The sequence below is a fragment of the Cucurbita pepo genome, chromosome LG04 (genome assembly GCF_002806865.2).
Source record: "Cucurbita pepo subsp. pepo cultivar mu-cu-16 chromosome LG04, ASM280686v2, whole genome shotgun sequence".
Lineage (NCBI taxonomy): Eukaryota > Viridiplantae > Streptophyta > Magnoliopsida > Cucurbitales > Cucurbitaceae > Cucurbita > Cucurbita pepo.
In genome coordinates, this window is record NC_036641.1 from 3,111,675 (window position 1) to 3,131,324 (window position 19,650).

A 19,650-nucleotide genomic window follows, 5' to 3' on the forward strand; every position below is an offset into this window, starting at 1 on the left:
CTAAATCCAATAAACTAAGAACACTCTGGCTATAGTATGATTACTTGAACTATATGTAGAGACATAAGAGTGGATCAAGTTCAAGTATATAGTCAAAATGATCTATAGTATAAGGATAAGGCTGAGTACCTTATTCTGGGGACACTATGGATGCGGCCCACTTTTGTATATGATATAAACAATGTGATCACTAAATTGTACATGTGGAGACATGTGAGTGGGGGCGTCCTATGCAATGAGTATTGCATAAGATCGGACCATGAAGAAAACCACTCTCACTTTATAATGTCGTTTACTGTTGAGACTGATTTTCTTTTCATTCGATAACCTAGGTAACTCGGTTTTAATCCTGAGCTAACCATGAACTCCTGTTTATTCGGAATTATCCTTAGATTTGCATGGGTGAGAGTGGCTCTAGTTCGCCGACTCAATAGGCCTCCCATTTCAGGGGTAAGACTGGGTGAATGGCTGGGGACGTGGGGTGCAAGATGGAATTCACTCCTACCCACTTTTAGGGATAGAAGAGAGGTAGTTCCCTTAAGCACTGACTCCAGGTCTTGAACAAGGGGCCCCACCCTCTCATTGGCCTGAGAGGGATTCGGTTTACTGGTTGGACCACAAACCAATTGTTCATTAGAGGATCAGTGAGACATAAGGAACAAGAAGTAACTTTAGGGGTAAAACGGTAAATTGACCCAGCTCTAGTTACGAACAACCTGTGAAGGATCGACTTACTAATCATGGTTATATCAAATGGACAGAAATATATCTATAGTGAGGGGAGTGCAACTACTAGGCTATAGTGGAGTGTCCTAGTAGTTAACGAATGTTGGTTAACAAGGTTAATGAGTTTAACCGGTTAATCTTGGATCGTTGGAGCCCATGATCTATAGGTCCATTAGGTCCCTCTGCTAGCTCATATCGGACTAAACCATAGAACAGTGTGACGAGTGAGTTCGAAGTGTTCGAATTCAAATTAGGGAATATGCGTTACATATATACGATATATTTAACCGCAATTTTATTTTATTTACGAATTAAACGAAAAGAGAGAATCTGAGATATTTAAATAAGATTTAAATATCTTAATCAATTATGTGTCGGAATTGATTGGGATTGGCATTTGAATTAATATTAAATATTAATTAAATAGTTTAATTAATCATTTAATGTTACTTTAATTTGAAATTCATTATTCAAATTAATTGTTGAATTAAAATGAAGAAAGTCAAAATGTTGACTTTCATCTAATTAAAATGAAGAAAGTCAAAATGTTGACTTTCATCTAATGGAAAAATCATGTTAGTGGAATTTTGAGGTGTCAAAATTTGGTTTAACCAAACTTGCATGTTTGCCAAATAAACCCCACAAGTTTGAGTGGAATTTTGAGTGTCAAAATTTGGTTAACTCAAACATGCATGCTTGCCACATAATCCCAAACATTTGAGTGGAATTTTAAGTGTCAAAATTTGGTGATCTCAAGTTTGCATGAACATGCAAACTTGACTCTTTAAATAGAGTGATCATGATACTTGGAAGGGATTCTTCATCTTGATGAAAAACCTCTCACAAGCACTCTCTTTCACGTATACAAAATCCCTCCCAAGTTTAGTCACTCACCGGATTCCACAATCCCGTTCTAAGGCCGGAGGATAGTGGAGAAGACACTAGTGGTGGTTCGAAACCGGTTCGTGAGGAAAAAGAAGTTTGAACTACAAAAGGTTAGTATTCAAACTCATTAAGTTTTAATACTTATGAACATGCTAGTTATTTACTATAATTGATGTTCTAAAAGTGCCTAAGATCCAAATTGCTTCCGCATGTGTTATATTAACACCATCAATCATAACATGTCATATCGTAAACACTTCGTGGTCATATCGTTCCCTAACTTATCATAGCCTTAACGTTCTTATACCTATCACAGTCATATCGTTACGTGAACGTACCTTAGTCATATCATCACAGGAACGTATCCTAACGCTATCGTTTTATTAATCTATCACAAACCTATCCCTTTCTACTCATACCCTAACCATATTCTTTCATTAATCTCCCCTATCCATAGCATTTTGGTATGTAACCTAACCTTAACGTTTCATAAACGTATCTTACTCCTATCGTTACATTTCGTTTTGTGCATCCTTCTCGTATCTTATCTCAAACATATCCTTAAACACATCATGCCATAATTATTATCATACAATTCACATATTATAACATAACATGAGCATACCGATTCACAAATAATTCACATATATCAGTATATATGACACGTGCAAAACCACAAGCACGTATCAGCATCAAATATAACCATGCCGATAGTAAGGCCACTTACCTAGTTAACTTAAGTCATTGTCACGAATATATCCTTAATTGAAGTTTGATTTCGTCCTTTGAAATCCAAGTCAACCTATGTGAGCCCATGACATCAGTTTCAAGTTTGAACCCTATGAAATTATTTCTCTAATTTACGTGGGTCCCTTGTTAAAAGTCTTGAAATGTTACATATCTATAATTATATTTTTATTAAAAATCTTATTTTCATGGTTATTGTTATATAAAAAGAGTAGATAGAGTTATTTAAGTTATTCCGTGCTTTACTACTCTCTGTATTTACCTTTCTCTCTCTATTTAGTTTGTGGTTTTTAACCACTGAATCTTCTTTTCTTTTCTTCCGTATTTACTCGGTTGCTTTTTTCTCATGTATTCCAAATTTCTAGTGGATCCCTGTTTCCAAATCTTTCTATCTCAATGTTTCCTATTCACAAATTTTCTTGGACATTCTATTTTTAATTTATTCATTTGGCTACTGATATAAATTTAACCTAATATTACTAATCTAACGTGATTGACTAGAATTAGTATAAATGATTGACATTTAGTTTCTAACTCAACTCAAAGCTAAACCATGGTAATAATTTAATGAAGATCTACCTATAATTAGATGTGATTCCTAAAAAGAAATAAGATAAAAGAATTGGGTGTGATTTCTAAAAAAGAAATAGGATAAAGGAAAATGAAGATTTAATATATACCTTATTGATCAGATCTATCGTAAATCTTCCGTCAATCTTATCTGGGTAAAGACTATTCTCTTTTTCTTCTAAAGTAAATCTGACAATTGTTGTTTTTCTGTTTATTTTTTTGCTGCAGTAACGGTTAGTTTGTAGTTGAGGAGAGATAATTTAGGAAGGGATAACCGTTACTGGTTGAGGAGAGATAATTTAGGAAGGGATGAGAAGTAAATGGAGAGGGGTGGGAAAATGTTGTTTTTTTCTTTTATTTATTTATTTATTATTTAACTATTTTTTTTATAATTTTTTTATTTGTTTATTTATTTCATTATTTATTTATTTATTTATTTATTTATTTATTTATTGGGCTATTAGAAATGGTGACCCTTTTCATGAATCGAAAACAAGATTGGATGAAGTGGCATCAAGGAAGAATGACATTTGGAACTGAGTTAGTATTTCTTCTAGGAATTTTTGCCATAGTTGTGAGAACCATTACGAGCCCAAACTCACACCTAAGTTCAATGCTAAAAAATATTGTCCTATTTAGGCTTTCCATTCTCTCCAGAACCATAATGTAACAACCTAAATTCACACAATAAAATATTATCCTCTTGTGAGAATTATAATGTAACCGCCCAAGAACCATAATGTAACAACTCTCAATAACCATAATGTAACAACCTAAATTCACCGCAATAAAATAATTATTCTCTTGCGAGAACCATAATGTAACAACTCTCAATAACCATAATGTAACAACCTAAATTCACCGCAATAAAATATTATCCTCTTGCGAGAATCATAATGTAACAGCCCGAGAACCATAATGTAACAACTCTCAATAACCATAATGTAACAACCTAAATTCACCGCAATAAAATATTATCCTCTTGCGAGAATCATAATGTAACAGCCCAAGAACCATAATGTAACAACTCTCAATAACCATAATGTAACAACCTAAATTCACCGCAATAAAATATTATCCTCTTGCGAGAATCATAATGTAACAGCCCAAGAACCATAATGTAACAACTCTCAAGAACCATAATGTAACAACCTAAATTCACCGCAATAAAATATTATCCTCTTGCGAGAATCATAATGTAACTGCCCAAACTCATAGCTAATAGATATTGTCATATTTGGGCTTCCTCTGAAGGTTTTTAAAATGGGTCTGTTAGAGAGAAGTTTTTTTCCCATAGTTGCGAGAACCATAATGTAACAACCCAAGCTGAGTGCTAGCAAATATTGTTGTCTTTGGGCTTTCCCATCAAACTCACTGCTATCATCAGATATTGTCCTCCTTGGATTTTTCCTTTCGGGCTTCCCCTCAAAGTTTTTAAAACGCGTATGACATAGGGAGAGATTTTCACACGCTTATAAAGAATCTTTCGTGCCCCCTCTCCCACCGAGGTGAGATCTCACAATCCACCCCTTTCAAGGCCCAACGTCATGCTTCGTTCCCGTCTCCAACCGAAGTGGGATCTCATATATAATGAGAGCTGTATCCATATACTAATATCAAGATGTAGATCTAGATCGAGAGGTATCATTCTGTTTTACTGGAATCCATGATTTTTGGCCATATCGATATCGAGAGGAACTAAATCGATATTGAGACAACTAAAGTCGATATAATTGTAGATTTATTTTTAAAAAATGTGAATTCTTTTTTCTTGTAATTACATTGAGAGCCCATTTGTAGTCCATTATTTTCCCAAAGGGAAAAAGAAAAGAAAGAAAAAGAAAGAAAAAGAAAGAAAAGAAAGGAAAAAAGAACTCCGAGGGCGGGGCAACTCTATAAATTGGGGAAATGGGCTTTGTACAGGACTCATTCATACTTACTTCTCTACCAAGCCAATCCTCTGCTCCCTCCTCTCCGTCCGTTTCAGGCTGCTATGGAGACGAATTCCAATGATTACAAGTTACGGTGCGAGCTTACGGGCCACGAGGACGACGTAAGACCTCAATTTCTTTCTTCTTTCTGATTTCTTGATTGCTTTCTCATTACTTTGATTCCACATTCTTCCCCTTGCAATATCAACGTTGTTTTCGAATCCTGCGCTCGAGATTTGATCTTAATCTTACTGAACTTGATCATTAGGTTCGTGGAATTTGCGTCTGCGGAAATGTGGGGATTGCCACTTCGTCGAGGGACAGAACTGTGAGGTTTTGGAATTTGGATGGACGCAAGTACGAACAATCGAAAATCTTGCTGGGGCATACCAGTTTTGTGGGGCCTTTGGCTTGGATTTCGCCGGATGAGCAGTATCCGGAGGGGAGAATTGTGTCTGGTGGCATGGATACGTTCGTCATTGTTTGGGACTTGAGAACGGGTGAGAGGGTGCAGACGCTTAAGGGCCATCAGCAGCAAGTCACTGGCATCGCATTGGATAGTGGTGACATCGTGTCATCCTCTGTTGACTGGTAAGTTAGTTTCCTACCTGTGCCTTTTCCACTGGGTTTCGGAGTAGAATTTACCAGGTGTTGCAAAATGTATTCCAAGATTTGGTTGTTTTTTTTTTTTTCTCTCTCTTAGTTTTGATGAAATCTATAGCAACATACTGAGTTTGAATGTTCAGGTTCTTGCATGGTAGGATGTTGTTTTCATACACCCCCTTTTCTTTAAAATGGAACGGGTTCTAATATGAGTTTTCTCTCAATTAGTTCGAAACTTTAAAGATTAGTGGTGTCATAATCTTAGACCGAGCATCAATGTGATTTTACTCTCAACAATGGCAAGCTGTAGTGTAGGATTACCCATGTTTTACCATCTCATGGCAACCTTTGCTTGGTTTGCCTCTACTCCATGCTAACTTGCTTGAACCGAAGATCTAGCCTGGCCTCATTTCTTGGCCAAGCATCTTGAATTTAGTGTGAGCTCATCGCTTTAATTTGCTTGAATGAGTTTCACAGTCACCTTGCTTCTTCATTAAACCAAGATGTATGACCTCTTCACTAGGAGAAGGCATGTGCTAATGCTTCTTGCTTTCTCATAATCCTACATAAGACGACTGCACTTAGCTCATGAAAAAGCCGTCTTTAAGCATTGTTACTTTCTTAGAGTCACTTTCCAAAAATTGGCCACTAGCGATTGCTTGATGATCTAGGGGTTTACTTCATCATCCATCCATTTAGTCTTGCTTCAGATACCGTTCTTGGGGCTATGCCTTATAATGAAACTTAATCGCCCTTTTGATTTTACTCTCAACATTGGCACGATCACCTATCATTGTTGGAACTCTATTCATTATTACTTTGGTTAGTCAATTTATCCACCCTAACCCACTGATAACATGCTTTAATTGTTCCAAAAGCAAGGTAAAATTGTTTGGTTTAACTTTTTTGGATCATAGGAAACAAAGATCCTGAAGAAGGTTTGTTTTTCTTTATTGGCTGCTTTGTGGAGGATAATTTCGTGGACTTTGCCCAAAGATTTTCCTCTATGGTAATAGGACCAAGTGTTGCATGGGTGAAAGGGCACCTCATAAGAATTTTATCATGTTTTATGGAAGTGTCACTTTCCTATGAACATTTGAGACTTGCCTTGAACGTTTGGTGTTCGGGCTCATTCTGGAGTGTATTGGACATGATGAAGGCGATGCTCATTAGTTCTCCTTTTAGTAACAGTGGACAGATTCTTTGATAAGCTACTTTATTCACGTTTATTGGGAGTATTGGGCTATGGGAAAAATAGAAGAATTTTTAGGGATGCTGAGGGGTCTTGGAGGCTTTGAAGTGTGATTCACTTCAATGCCTCTCTTTGGCTGTTCCCTACAATGTTTATGTGTGTGCTTCTCTATATATAATTCCATCTATTTATTTTAATCTTAACTATTGCAACCTTGTCAGTTAGGGGATGTTTTATTGGATTGCAAGTCTTTCTTGTAGTTTGTTTGCTTTTGTTTGATTTGTTTTCATTTTTTCATTTTTTATGGATTTGTATATTCTTTCATCTTTCAAGGAATGAAAAAAGTTAATAACGATTGCAACTTTTATTTTTGTTTTGTGGGCTCTTGCTTTGGCCATTTATGTTTCTTGTAGGCCGTTTCTTTTGTGTTTTCATTCATCCTTAAATAAAGTTAGTTTTTATTATAGCAATTTCTGAGTATAAACCCTTTTGTAGTTATAGTACTACCATGCGTTGTAAGACTATTGTAACTTGGTTTGACTTTGAGTTGGTGCTTTATTTTATCAATGCATTTTCTGTTCCTTAAAAAAAAAAAGGCAACGTTCATGCATGGATAAGGTTCTAATTTTGATTAAGTTTTCACCAAAATTGAAGCTAATTTTCCGTTGGTGCACAAATCTTTTTGGTGTACTAGGTTTGCTGCCTAGTGTTTGTGACATTTTACTAACATTCTTGCTTTGAGCACTCACATTGCGTTGTTGTAATTATAATACAAAACGTGTGGTATTGGCTTCTTTACTCCAGTACTCTAAGGCGGTGGAGAAATGGCCAAGTGGTGGAGTTTTGGGGTGCTCATAATGCTGCAATTCAATCAGTTATAAAGCTTCCATCAGGCGAGCTGGTTACAGGTACCACTGCAAACATGCACTGGGGTTTGATTTGAGTTATAATTTGGATAAGCCTATCCCCCACTCTCCCTTTGTATATAATGGTTTCAAATTTTTGAGGGCTTTCACTGTGATTGAGTCTTGATCGAGCAACATTTATGTTATGTTTCAAACCGTATGATTTTGATGCAATCTACATATTGGAGGGCTTCGGAATCATTGGACTCCCATTTACTTTACGTATCATCATAGATATATATATACAAAATAAGTACGAGAAACACAATTTTGATGGCCTTTAATAAGAAAACATTAAACATCTTAGTCCCATCTAATTGGTTTGTGTTAGGTCATATAATTACAGGGATTTCCGAGAAGAATACAAAGCAAAAGCTTTGTCTTAGACATTTCGGATTTTGGTAGATGAGTGTTGAACTTTGGGGTTGGTGGAGAAATCTTTTTTGATTCTCTGTAAGGGGATATTGCAGTGGATGAAGGTTAGAAAAGAGTTTTTTTTTTCCAAAAAGAGAGGAGAAGACTATCCATTTCCTCAACGATGTTCTTCATTGGTTCTGTTAGAGGCTCTTTTGAATCAAGGAGGGCTCTTTTGTCTGGTTACTTAGACTAGAAGTCTTGGGAGGTTATGGTATTAGTCCTTTGTTCTTTGCTTCTTCCTTAGGATAAATTCATTCGCATAATATAAGTTATTATACTTTGTTATTCTTATATATTTCCGTGTGCAATTTCAGAAGTATTCGACTTCATCTTAGACTCTGATTATATGATATTTGTATGTTCTTGTCTAGGTTCAAGTGATGCAACTTTGAAGCTTTGGAGAGGGAAATCATGTTTGAAGACATTTTCAGGACATACAGGTCTACTCCCTTTGTCCCTCCATCCCTCCATCCCCCTCGTGGGTTCATGTGTATGCATTTGATTTTTAAGTTGCAAGTGGTGGATTTTCTTATCTTATATTATTAGGGATTATGGCACCTTCACTTTTTTTTTTTTTTTTTTTTTTTTTCATAATTGTGATGAATGACTTTGCCTCAGGCTTTTGGATTTGAAGGCTAGAGGTGTAATGCAGGAATGTTAAGGATTGCCCCGGGGTATTTAATCTGATGTTTTTTACTGGGTAGGAGAATTGTTTAAAACTATTATATATTTGTTTTTTAAACTTGAAATGTTTTTAGTTGACTACACATGTAACAGCCTAAGCCCACCATTAGCAGATATTGTTTTCTTTGGGCTTTCCCTTTCAGGCTTTCCTTCAAGGTTTTTAAAACGTGTATGCTAGGGAGAGGTTTTCACACCCTTATAAATTTTTTTTAGTTCTCTTCCCCAACCGTTGGGGGATCTCACAATCCACCTCCCTTCGAGGCCCAACGTCCTCGTTGGTACTCGTTCCCTTCTCCAATCAATGTGGGACCATCCACCCTCCTGCGGGGCCCAGCGTCCTTGTTGGCACACTGCCTAGTATCCACCCCCTTTGGGGCTCAACCTCCTCACTGGCACATCGCCCAGTGTCTGGCTCTGATACCATTTATAACAGCTCAAGCCCACCATTAACAGATATTGTTCTTTTTGGGCTTTCCCTTTCGGGCTTCCCCTCAAGGTTTTTAAAATGCGTCTGCTAGGGAGAGGTTTCCACATCCTTATAAAGAATGGTTCGTTCTCCTCCCCAACCGATGTGGGATCTCAGAACACACCACTCTTTCAGTTATATTAAATTGTGCTCATAATCATGCCATTCATCATCCACCTATATATGACAAACTCCTTCCTTTGAAGCAATGATTGCTAATTTATTATAGTCGGTCACTGCTTTTTTATTAGGACATGGAGCTCAATGCGAAAGATCAATTCTAGAAGTGACTGTTTCATATCTGGAGTTTTTTGCTAAGAAATCCTGTTGTCACAAGCTACGTTTCTTAAGTTCTATATAAAAGCATGATCTCTGAAGTCTTCAAAATTCTTTAGAGTTCTGAAGGATTGTTGAAAAAACTATCGAGTATATTTTGTTTTCTGCTTGACCCATGATATATTTGTATCAATGGATATGTTTTTACCGTTCTTGTTAATACCTTTGTTAGCAGGAAAACTCGATCTTACAAATAACATGTCCTGATGAATTTTATTTACATTCTATAGATACGGTCCGAAGTTTGTCAGTGATGTCTGATCTTGGAGTGCTCTCTGCATCTCATGATGGGTAAACTTTTACCTATTTATCAGAGTATATTATTATTCTTACTTTTTTTATTTATGCTTTAAAATGAATTTTGTTTTGGGCTATAATTTTCTTAGATGAAGAACTTGTTTGTCTTGTTAGTGGATTGAATAATTGAAAATCAATGGATCATTCTCAAATAAAAATACTTTGAAATGACACGGTTCCAAGATTAACTCTTCTTTCTCTTGTCAAAAGAGGTAGGATGAGAGATGAAATTGAATTTAGTATCTCTCGTTGCAATAGTTTTCTTCAAAATAAAGACAGTTTTTGAGTAGGGTTAAACATTTGAGTAGTACACTGTTGTAGCATAGCTGAAAGGTAGAGTGTTGGGATGCAAGTCATTATCATAAAGTCAGAGTACCAACATTTGATCTTTATCTATTTCACATGAGAGGAACATCTGGAGTATTTCTGGTACTAAGTGGGATAATGAAAATGATTGTTTTTTCCCCCCTATTCTGACAGTTCCATTAGGTTATGGGCACTAAGTGGTCAAACATTGATGGAGATGGTTGGTCATACTTCCATTGTGTATTCAGTGGATTCACATGCTTCCGGACTTATTGTTAGCGGGAGTGAAGACTGTTCAGCAAAGATATGGAAAGGTTATTACTTCTATCTAGAAATTTGTGAGGGTTTGTTTGTTTTTGTTATTTATTTATTTATTTTATTATTATTAGTAGTATTTAAAATTTAAGGAACCGAGTTTAACTGAGAAAAGTGAAAAAGTATACTGGGGGATAAAGAAAAACAGCCCAATCAAAAGATCCTAGCAAGCTATGAAAAGGGACTCCAAAAGAATAGTCCAACATCCTTGGAAAATGGAGATATTGTCACAGCTTGTTCAGATGGATTGTTTGTGTTGGGGATAAAGAGTGTTCTTTTTATAAAAATTGCAGTTTGATATCACGAAGTTGGATTGCTTGTGTTGCAGATGGAATTTGTGTCCAGAGCATCGAGCATCCAGGTTGTGTTTGGGATGCCAAGTTTTTGGAAAATGGAGATATTGTCACAGCTTGTTCAGATGGAGTACTACGTGTGTGGACTGCAGATCAGGAAAGAATTGCAGAGCCCCAACAATTGGAGTCTTTTGCTTCCAGACTATCTCAGTATAAGTTGAAGAGGTACCCTGAACTGCTGCCATCTCCCACCCATACACACACACACAAACGAAGAGGAAGTTCCAAAATTCTTTACTATTCACCATTTTTTGTGCCGTGTCATATTGACGTCTCATATTTGTATCTGTGCTTCTTAGCTTATGTGTACCTTTATTGTTATGCTGACTGTCAATCTTGGATTCTAAGTTTTCTCTTTAACTTGTGACAGTAAGAGGGTTGGAGGATTGAAACTGGAAGAATTACCAGGGATGGAGGCTTTGCAAATTCCAGGTCTGGTTGCAGTATTCTATTTCAATAAGAGACCAAAATGTTATCCACTTCTCTACCCTTTTTTCCCTTATTCTCTTGACCATAGCTGTCATTTTCTGCATGACTTGTTAGTTATCCACTTCTCTTGACCATAGCTGTCTGAAGTTCACAATATTTTGGCATCACAAGTAACATGTTTAAATATCACATTCTGATTATGAATTATACATTCTTTATGCTAAATAATTTTTTTGGTTTCATATAAAGTGTACAATAGGGTTATGAGTTATTTGAACAAGTTAGAAAATGTCGGTGGCTGTCTTCTTTCTAAACATTTTAATCTTCTATTTGTTAATATTATAGTTAAAAATATAGAACTCAATGTTTTCCCCTCATCCCTAAACCCTAAACCCTACGAGGTTTTTGGTGTTCAGCAGTATTGGTAGAATTTCTAATATATTTGAATTTTCCTGGCATCAGGAACCAGCAATGGGCAGACAAAAGTTATCAGAGAGGGAGATAATGGTGTTGCTTATTCATGGAATTCAAAAGATTACAAATGGGATAAGGTAAATTTAGTTATCAATATGTCTCTACATTAGCAATGCACATTTGTTACTTTTTGTAATCTTATTATCCATATCTTCTCATGACTTCGGCAAATAATTTGATTTGTGGAGGAGATTCTTCTTCTTTTCTGTTAAGGAATATTTGGCTAGAGAGGAACAGAGAATTTTTAGCTCGTGCCAAGTTTAACACTTTTCTTTGAGCGTCTCTTTCCAAAGACTTCCGTAATTTATCCTTTTGGTCTCTCTCTCTCTTTTTTTTTTTTAAAAAAAAAAAAAACTATGGAAGCCCTTTTCTGGATTTTTGTATTATTTTCGAATTTCAAAATGAAAGTTTGGTTCTTTNCACACTATTTTCTTAATGATTTCTTGGTTCTTGTTCGAGAATAGTGGTGCTCTTGTTGACATGATATTTCTTGAAACCTCATTTTGGTGACTGTCATATATCAATCCAATTTAGGGTTTAGGTGTTGAATCTTAACAGATCGAGGAAATTGGCATTTTGTAATTATTCATTTACTTTGAATATTACCTACCCTTTTAGCAGGTCTTGTACTTATTTTTCAGTAAGATTCAAGTCCTCTATTTGAAATTCATGAACTTGGGTTTTTCTGTCATCTGAATTATTTTACGAAAATTGGAGCATCCGTAATTTATATATGTATATTCCTTAATTTGTAGATTGGTGAAGTTGTTGATGGACCAGATGATAGCCGAGGGAAACCTGTTCTTGATGGAGCTGAGTATGATTTTGGTCAGCATTTTATTTATCCAGTGACATCAATTGTATTTGCTAAGAGTTCATCTTTTAACTACTTCATTTGATTTCTCTAATGACATCGGTGACATTTGCATATTTTATATGCATCTTTAACCACTTTTTCATTTTATTTCTCTAATGATATCAGTGACATTTGCATATTCTATATGCACATTTAATCACTGTTTCAATTTGTTGCTCAGTATTTGATGTAGACATCGGAGATGGGGAGCCTATTCGCAAATTGCCTTACAATTTATCAGGTGATTGTTTATTTTTTATTTATTTTTAGTGTTATTTTTTACTGCATTTTCTTTTTTTTTTTTCTTCACGTCCTTTACTGCCTTTTCCATTTATTTTGAAAGAACTGATTCAGCTGTCACGATATTTAATATGGTTCAAGTTGATGTCCAGTGAAGTGGAATTGGAAGGCTTTCAAAGTTCTTCAAGTATTTGGTTGGATGCTGATCCCACAAAATACACTTCTAAAGGCCATAAGAGTGGAGAGGACTAGTCTAGTAAATAGAAAAATCGTATTCTTTAAACGTTTATTAGCTTCTCTATCTCAGTTATCACAACCTTTAGTTGAAATCTAGTAACTTGACAAATTGAACACCGTTTCTCTCGCTGCGTGATTGAGAAACTGAAAGCCATTTGAGCGTTGTTAACAACTAAGTTGTTTTCACACACTGCTTAAAGTCCTAACCAATGTCTATGGTTATTGTTCGTATGTGTCATTTTGTTGTAGCTTCACTTGACTTTTCATTTAAAATTCTCTTGGACACTTTGTGATGACCTAAATTCCTATCCATAAAATTCTCTTCAACAATAAAACTTCAGAAAAGTCACAAGGATCTAGAACTGGGAGTGAATAGTTTCTCCTTTAGAGGCTCAAAGCTGTCATGTTAAGTCTCACCTCATTTGAATTTACTCTTTCTCGAGCATTCTGTTATTGGAGCATCAACGTTGAAATTTCAAATGAATTTTCTGCAAAATCCTACAGACCTGTAGAAACTCTGAATTTTTGCAATAGCAGTAGGGGCAGGCCACTCCTTGATGACTTTATTTCTACCATTTGTACTTGGATCTCACGGGACTCATCCACATGAAAATCTCAGTACTTCATAGTTACATTATAGTGAAGGGTATTTCTTAACAATAGAAAGCAAGAATGCCTGTTGTATTTGATGATTGGTACAGAACTAACCATGTAAACTTTCCAGATGATCCATATACTACTGCTGATAATTGGCTTCTCAAAGAGAATCTTCCTCTTGTCTATCGGCAACAAGTGGTTGATTTCATACTCCAAAATTCTGGAAAAACGAATTTTGTTGTTGATCCATCATTTCGTGATCCTTATACTGGCTGTGAGTAGTGTTCTGTGACAATACTGTGGAAAAATATTGGTTTTGTTAGTGTGAACAATTCTCCTGTTGGCATTTAAAACTGATTTCTCTCTCTTTTTTTTTTTTTTTTCCCTTTTTGGTATCAGCTAGTGCTTATGTGCCTGGTGGACCTTCAAATGTTTCAGGTATGCACTTTTTGTCTAATGCTAACTGCTACATGTTTTTTTGTACTTCTTGAGGGATGGTGTGAAAAATCAAAAATAAGTTTATATAAAAATCAGAATAGTTGTTTCTTAGTAATCTTTATGAATTCTGAGCCTCTAATATTTGAATATTCTATTTCTTTGGCAGCTGAATCACATAAACCTGTTTTCAAGCACATCCCTAAGGTATGCTATTATGCATTGGGGATAATTTATACACCACACCTAGGAATGTTCACTTGATTGAATGGCCTGCTCATCTCGCTTTGCCATTAGGGTTCATCAATTGTCTGCTTTTTAAGTTTGGATGCCCCGAAAATCTAGACTTAAGAAATTATACCTCATTTTGAGAATTGAAAAGCTGGAGATTACAAGAGCATGTGAAAGTTCTTAGAACTACATGCTAGTTGATGCTTTGGGAGTAACCTTCACCTATATCTCTTACCTTCACTTTTATCTGTCTGCCCTGTTAGCTGAGATTTCCCCTTTTGGTTTACTAACTCAAGTTAATCAATATTTATTCTCATTTTAGCTGGGAATTGGTCTGGTTATAAATTGCAACTTGATAGTTCATAATAGATCTATTAGATAGTGATTTAGCTTTATATTAATAACTTGTTTAATTCCGCATGTTAGCTTACGCATTTGTTTTGTTCTGTTAATTTTTTTCTTCTTTTCCTGCAAATCGTTGTTTTCCAGAAAGGAGCTCTTGTGTTTGATGTTGCTCAGTTTGACGGGATACTGAAAAAGATAGTTGAGTTCAACAATGGATTGCTTGCTGATTCGGTAGGTTCCTCTATCATATTACTTGCAACCAAACATGTACTTTCTTTGGATGTCAACTTAATAGTTGTCGTACTTGCTTTATTGTACCCATTTTCGCTAATCATATCTTTTCCTTCCTTGAAGGATAAAAAGAATTATGCTTTGCCAGAGATTGAGGTTTCCAGACTTGGCGCTCTTGTCAAAATATTGAAGGATACATCACATTATCATTCTACCAAATTCACAGATGCTGATGTTGCATTGTTATTGAATTTGCTTAGATCGTGGCCTTGTGAATTATTGTTTCCAGGTAAATGTGATTTTTCTGACTTTTGTGCTCTTCTCTTCTTCTCTTTCATTCCTTTACTTAGTCCATGCGGCTAAATTGGTGATATTGGTATTTATCCCAAATCTTTCGTATTTAAATGCTGGTTCTGCAGTTATTGACACGCTACGGATGACTGTTCTGCATCCTGATGGAGCAATAATGCTTTTGAAGCTTGTTGATTCTGATGGTAATTTTATTAAGATCTTGGCTGCTCTGGATTTTTTCTTTCTCTTGTCATAGCCCATACCAAGAATCAGATTCACTAATTGTTAAGATTGTTATGCATATTCTCTCTATCCTTGTCCAGCAACTTATTCATTAAAAAAAATGATGTATGATTCAGCAACTTATTCATTAAATTTTTTCTAGTGAAAACTAGAAAAACTGATTACCAAAATATGTGTGGTTGTGCTAGATTTTAGTTGGAGAAACTTTTGGGACGAATTATTAGATATTGAAAAATTATCGATAACTTCTACCACTTGTTACTAGTGTTTTGTACGTTTGATATTCTTCCAAATGCCACTTTTCTTTTTCCTTTTTTATTGGTACTATAATTTTAGGATACTGTAAACAATTTTATTTGGTCAACTTCGAGAAACAAGTTTGATGGTATGAGCCAAACAAACCCTTTTTTCTAGAAATGATAACAAAATTTCAAGTAAGATCCATGCGATTTTTTCATTGTAGTATTCCTTCTTAATGTTGATATTTGTGTTGAATTTTTGCCAGATATTCTTCTGGAACTGATTCAGAAAGTTACAACTCCACCAGCGATTGGTGCAAATCTTTTGACAAGCATACGGTTCATAGCCAATCTATTCAAGAATTCAGGTTATTATGACTGGTTGCAGAAACGTCGTAGTGAGGTTTGAATTCCAAACCAATTTTATTTTACCTGTTTGGAATACTTTTGTAGTTTCTATATATATATATATATATAAACAAAAGATCAAAGAACAATCTGTTTGTTTAGATTTGTTGATTACTTTACTGTGTGGTAGGTTCTGATTTTTCATCTTTTAATGTCGTTAAATAATAGTTTGTCCTGTGTCCATCTAAACTAATACATTTCATTGTTTGTCAACCTAACATCCGAGACTTGGAAGGAAATAATTTGTTGGTGAATAGATTTCGTGGCCTGTATATAAAATAAACACTAATACATTAAATGATTGTGAAAACCGGAAAAACCCAATATTTACCTTTGTGCTTATGCTATAGATTCGCTAAATGATTTTGCAGATTATTGATGCATACTCAAGTTGCTATTCAACTGCAAATAAGGCTGTACAACTGTCTTTTTCAACATTGATCCTGAAGTAAGTCTATAAACAATATATATATATATATATATATATCGGATTAAATGGAACGTGAATGATCATTACGTTTATGACTTATTGGGTGATCCACTTCCTGTTTATCATGGAGAATCCTCCTGTTTCCATTTCTAATTGAAAATAATCTACTTCGGTCCTTCAGTTCCAAATAATTACAAAATTACGAGAAGAAAAGGCATCTCTTATTGAAAAGAGATGAAAGCTAGGCCTTTTCATCTCTTTTAAGTATTGTTAAAAGAGATGAAAGCTAGGCCTTTTCATCTCTTTTAAGTATTGTTAAAAGAGATGAAAGCTAGGCCTTTTCATCTCTTTCAAAAACAATACAATATATATATATATATATATTAAGTATTGTTTTTGAAATACCAAATGTGAAATATGTTTCATCTTCTTTTTTCCATTTTTCTGATGAAAGCTAGGCCTTTTCATCTCCATCAGCCTGCCACTGTTGGATTTACTATATATTTTCCTCTGAAGTAATGCATAAGCTGACTGCTGACTATGAATGCTTCACTCTTTCTTTTTCTCTTGTGGACTTGTCAGTTATGCTGTGTTATTAATTGAGAAAAAGGATTTTGATGGTCAGTGTCAAGTTCTTTCAGCTGCAATTGAGGTACATAAATCTGATTTGCTTCTGCTCTAGTTAAACTTCGGTGTCTGATCAGTGTAAAGTATGAACTTGTGTGAGCTTTTCTGATTACATGATACCATTCATTGATTTTGGCAGATTGCAGAAGAGGAAAGTCTTGAAGCTGATTCAAAGTTCAGGGCCTTGGTTGCCATTGGATCTCTGGTATTTTCTTGCTTACTTTTCATTGTTACAATTTATTTTTACTGAAACCATCTCCAGTGATCACGACCATTTACTTTTCTTCTGATATATCTGATGGTACTTATTTACTAATGCTCAAATTCGAAGTAATTTTCCTGTATTTTTCTGTAGATGATTGAAGGTGGTGATGATATGAAAAGAACTGCACTAGACTTGGATGTCAAGAGCATCGCCCGAAAAGCAAGTGCTTCTAAAGATGCCAAGATAGCTGAAGTTGGAGCAGATATTGAACTGTTGATAAAAGATAGATAGATAGATGACCTGGTACTCTTCTTCCTCAGTTTCGGCACAACTCGTCTCAGCAGATACCAACTCCGGAGCTGAACTACTCAGCTGTGAGCCCCTCATTTTATACACCGGCAAATGCAGAGTTTCATAATGCATGTTTTCTTTGTATAAGTAAAGACAACATTAGCTTGTTGAACCCCCTGCCCTGTCAATACTAACTCTGTTTGAAGGAATTATGAGTTGAATATAAACCAACAAAACATTTACATATCATAAGTCTCAATTCATTTCCATTTGGTGTAAAATTTTTGGTCACTCCACAAGAGCATTCTGTGGAGTGGAATTCTAAGGTTCCTTTGTTTGAGATGCAAATGCCTTGGCGCTATTCGTCTCTCCAAACTGAATGCAAAGTACTGCGGGAACTCTTTCAGTTCCTCCACATCTCTCTCCATTTCATTCACCAAATACTCATACTTTGGCCTCAAATTCTCCTCTACACTGTACCCGAATAGCGCTGGCATTCTCCTGCATACCTTTGCTGCCTCCTCGTGCGAGAATCCCAACTCCTGCAAGAATCTGAATTTGCCTCTCAGCTTCTCCACCCGAGTATTCAACAGGTGCGATTTCAGATTGCTGGGCGTGTTCAGATTCTCGATCCCTATTTGCTTCAGGAATCTGAGCGTTGGCCGGAGACACAACTCGACGTCGGAGAAGAGAAGCTTAGGGCAGCGGAGGATCATGCCACGTGATTCTTGGATGGAAGCAGATAGATCGGCAGCCAAGAAGTCGAAGACAGGAGCAATGTCGGTGGGTTCAAAGTCGGGAGAGAAGAGTTGGGGGCAGAGGAAGGCGAGTGTGGGGAAGTCGGAGTCGGAGAAGCCCTTGGACTTGAGGAAATGGACGGTGGCGAGGATACTATGGACGGCATCGGGAGATCGGAGCTTTGTACTATGGGAATCGAGGAGGCGGAGGGATTTGAGGTAACGGAGGTTGTGGTAATGTGCAGTGCGGAAGTTGAGGAATGGAGGAGGAGGAGGAGGAGGAGGTCTAGAGGTGGGAGTGTCGGAATGAGAGAGGGAAGAGATGGTGGTGAATGGGCGAGAGAGAGCTCCAACCGCCATGCCTATTGGCTGCTACCTTCTTTTTTTCAGCGCCAATGATTTTCTGATAAGGTTCACACAAAATCCCTTTTTAATAATCATTTTCCAATACATTTTTTTAACTGAAAAATTCAAAATTTAAGAATAAAAACAATTATTTTCTAAAATTAATTAATAATTAAGTTAACATTTTTTTAAACTAAAGTTAATTACATTATCTTTTCTACCAAATTGATTCAAAGTTTTTCCCCATTATAGCCTATAAATTAGAATTGTATTAATTTATTTAAATTTCAATCCAAATTGGACTCACGTATGCTAATATATCGTCCTATTATCATATATATTTTAAGAATAAATATTTGCATTGTTTGGGTGATCCACCAACAAAGGGAAACCCCATAATCTCACTATTGTTTGGGTTACAAAATGCAATCACATGTATCCTTTTATCATCCTTTTGGCCTTGATCTCACTTTCTAGTTCCGGCCGAATTGGATCTACAGTGCTCCTCTACTCATGATCTGTGCACGTGTACATGGGCCTTACAACATAACATAAGCGTAGTACAACTAACAACATAACATAACAAGCGCCACAACATAACGTAACATAATACATATCAATCAGTCGCAGATCCTCATACAATTCATCAAATCAAGCCAATAGTAAAGTCACTTACTTTATTGCTCTATACCGAAGTCGCTATACTTTCCTTAAAACTAGCTTGAATTTGTACTATGAAGTCCAATTTCACCTGAGGGGTTCCACAATAATAGCTTAGGACATATCAATCGACTCAATTTACCTAATGGTATCAATAGATCATTTAACTTAATTTAGAATATTTTAAATAATCCAAATAGAGGTCTCCAATAATTTTATAAGATATAGTTTAGATTTTTTAATAGTTCGAGTATATTATTAAAACTTTTCAAAATTTTAAATTTTTTTATAGATAAAATTATGATTCATCGACAGAGAGAGAGAATTAGGCATGTCTAACAAGTTTAAAATAAAAAACTATGGAGC

The 19,650-nt window shown here is 35.7% G+C and overlaps 2 protein-coding genes across 2 annotated transcripts; one reads left to right on the forward strand and one right to left on the reverse strand.

The window, feature by feature from the left end:
• The first annotated feature begins 4,844 nt into the window (after positions 1–4,844).
• On the forward strand, positions 4,845–17,788 carry LOC111792738 (phospholipase A-2-activating protein). The gene is made up of 22 exons (XM_023674313.1): positions 4,845–4,981; positions 5,128–5,450; positions 7,459–7,562; positions 8,348–8,416; positions 9,693–9,753; positions 10,240–10,379; positions 10,709–10,898; positions 11,104–11,165; positions 11,625–11,713; positions 12,392–12,464; positions 12,674–12,733; positions 13,694–13,840; positions 13,966–14,004; positions 14,171–14,208; positions 14,722–14,808; positions 14,932–15,097; positions 15,228–15,302; positions 15,848–15,984; positions 16,361–16,437; positions 17,002–17,071; positions 17,186–17,251; positions 17,402–17,788. The coding sequence occupies exons 1-22, from the start codon at positions 4,922–4,924 to the stop codon at positions 17,540–17,542; spliced, it is 2,274 nt and encodes a 757-aa protein (XP_023530081.1). The 5' UTR covers positions 4,845–4,921; the 3' UTR covers positions 17,543–17,788.
• On the reverse strand, positions 17,742–18,675 carry LOC111792773 (transcription termination factor MTEF1, chloroplastic). Its single transcript, XM_023674356.1, has one exon. It carries the CDS (start codon positions 18,637–18,639, stop codon positions 17,803–17,805), a length of 837 nt encoding a protein of 278 aa, XP_023530124.1. The 5' UTR covers positions 18,640–18,675; the 3' UTR covers positions 17,742–17,802.
• Between the last annotated feature and the right edge of the window lie 975 nt (positions 18,676–19,650).

What these genes read in the sequence shown, in the direction of transcription:
- LOC111792738 (XM_023674313.1), top strand. Translation starts at nt 4,922, where the DNA reads ATGGAGACGAATTCCAATGATTACAAGTTACGGTGCGAGCTTACGGGC. An exon ending in AAGATTACAAATGGGATAAG is followed by an intron (nt 11,714 to 12,391) that starts GTAAATTTAGTT and finishes CTTAATTTGTAG; the next exon opens with ATTGGTGAAGTTGTTGATGG. An exon ending in TGGTTGCCATTGGATCTCTG is followed by an intron (nt 17,252 to 17,401) that starts GTATTTTCTTGC and finishes ATTTTTCTGTAG; the next exon opens with ATGATTGAAGGTGGTGATGA.
- LOC111792773 (XM_023674356.1), bottom strand. Translation starts at nt 18,639, where the DNA reads ATGGCGGTTGGAGCTCTCTCTCGCCCATTCACCACCATCTCTTCCCTC.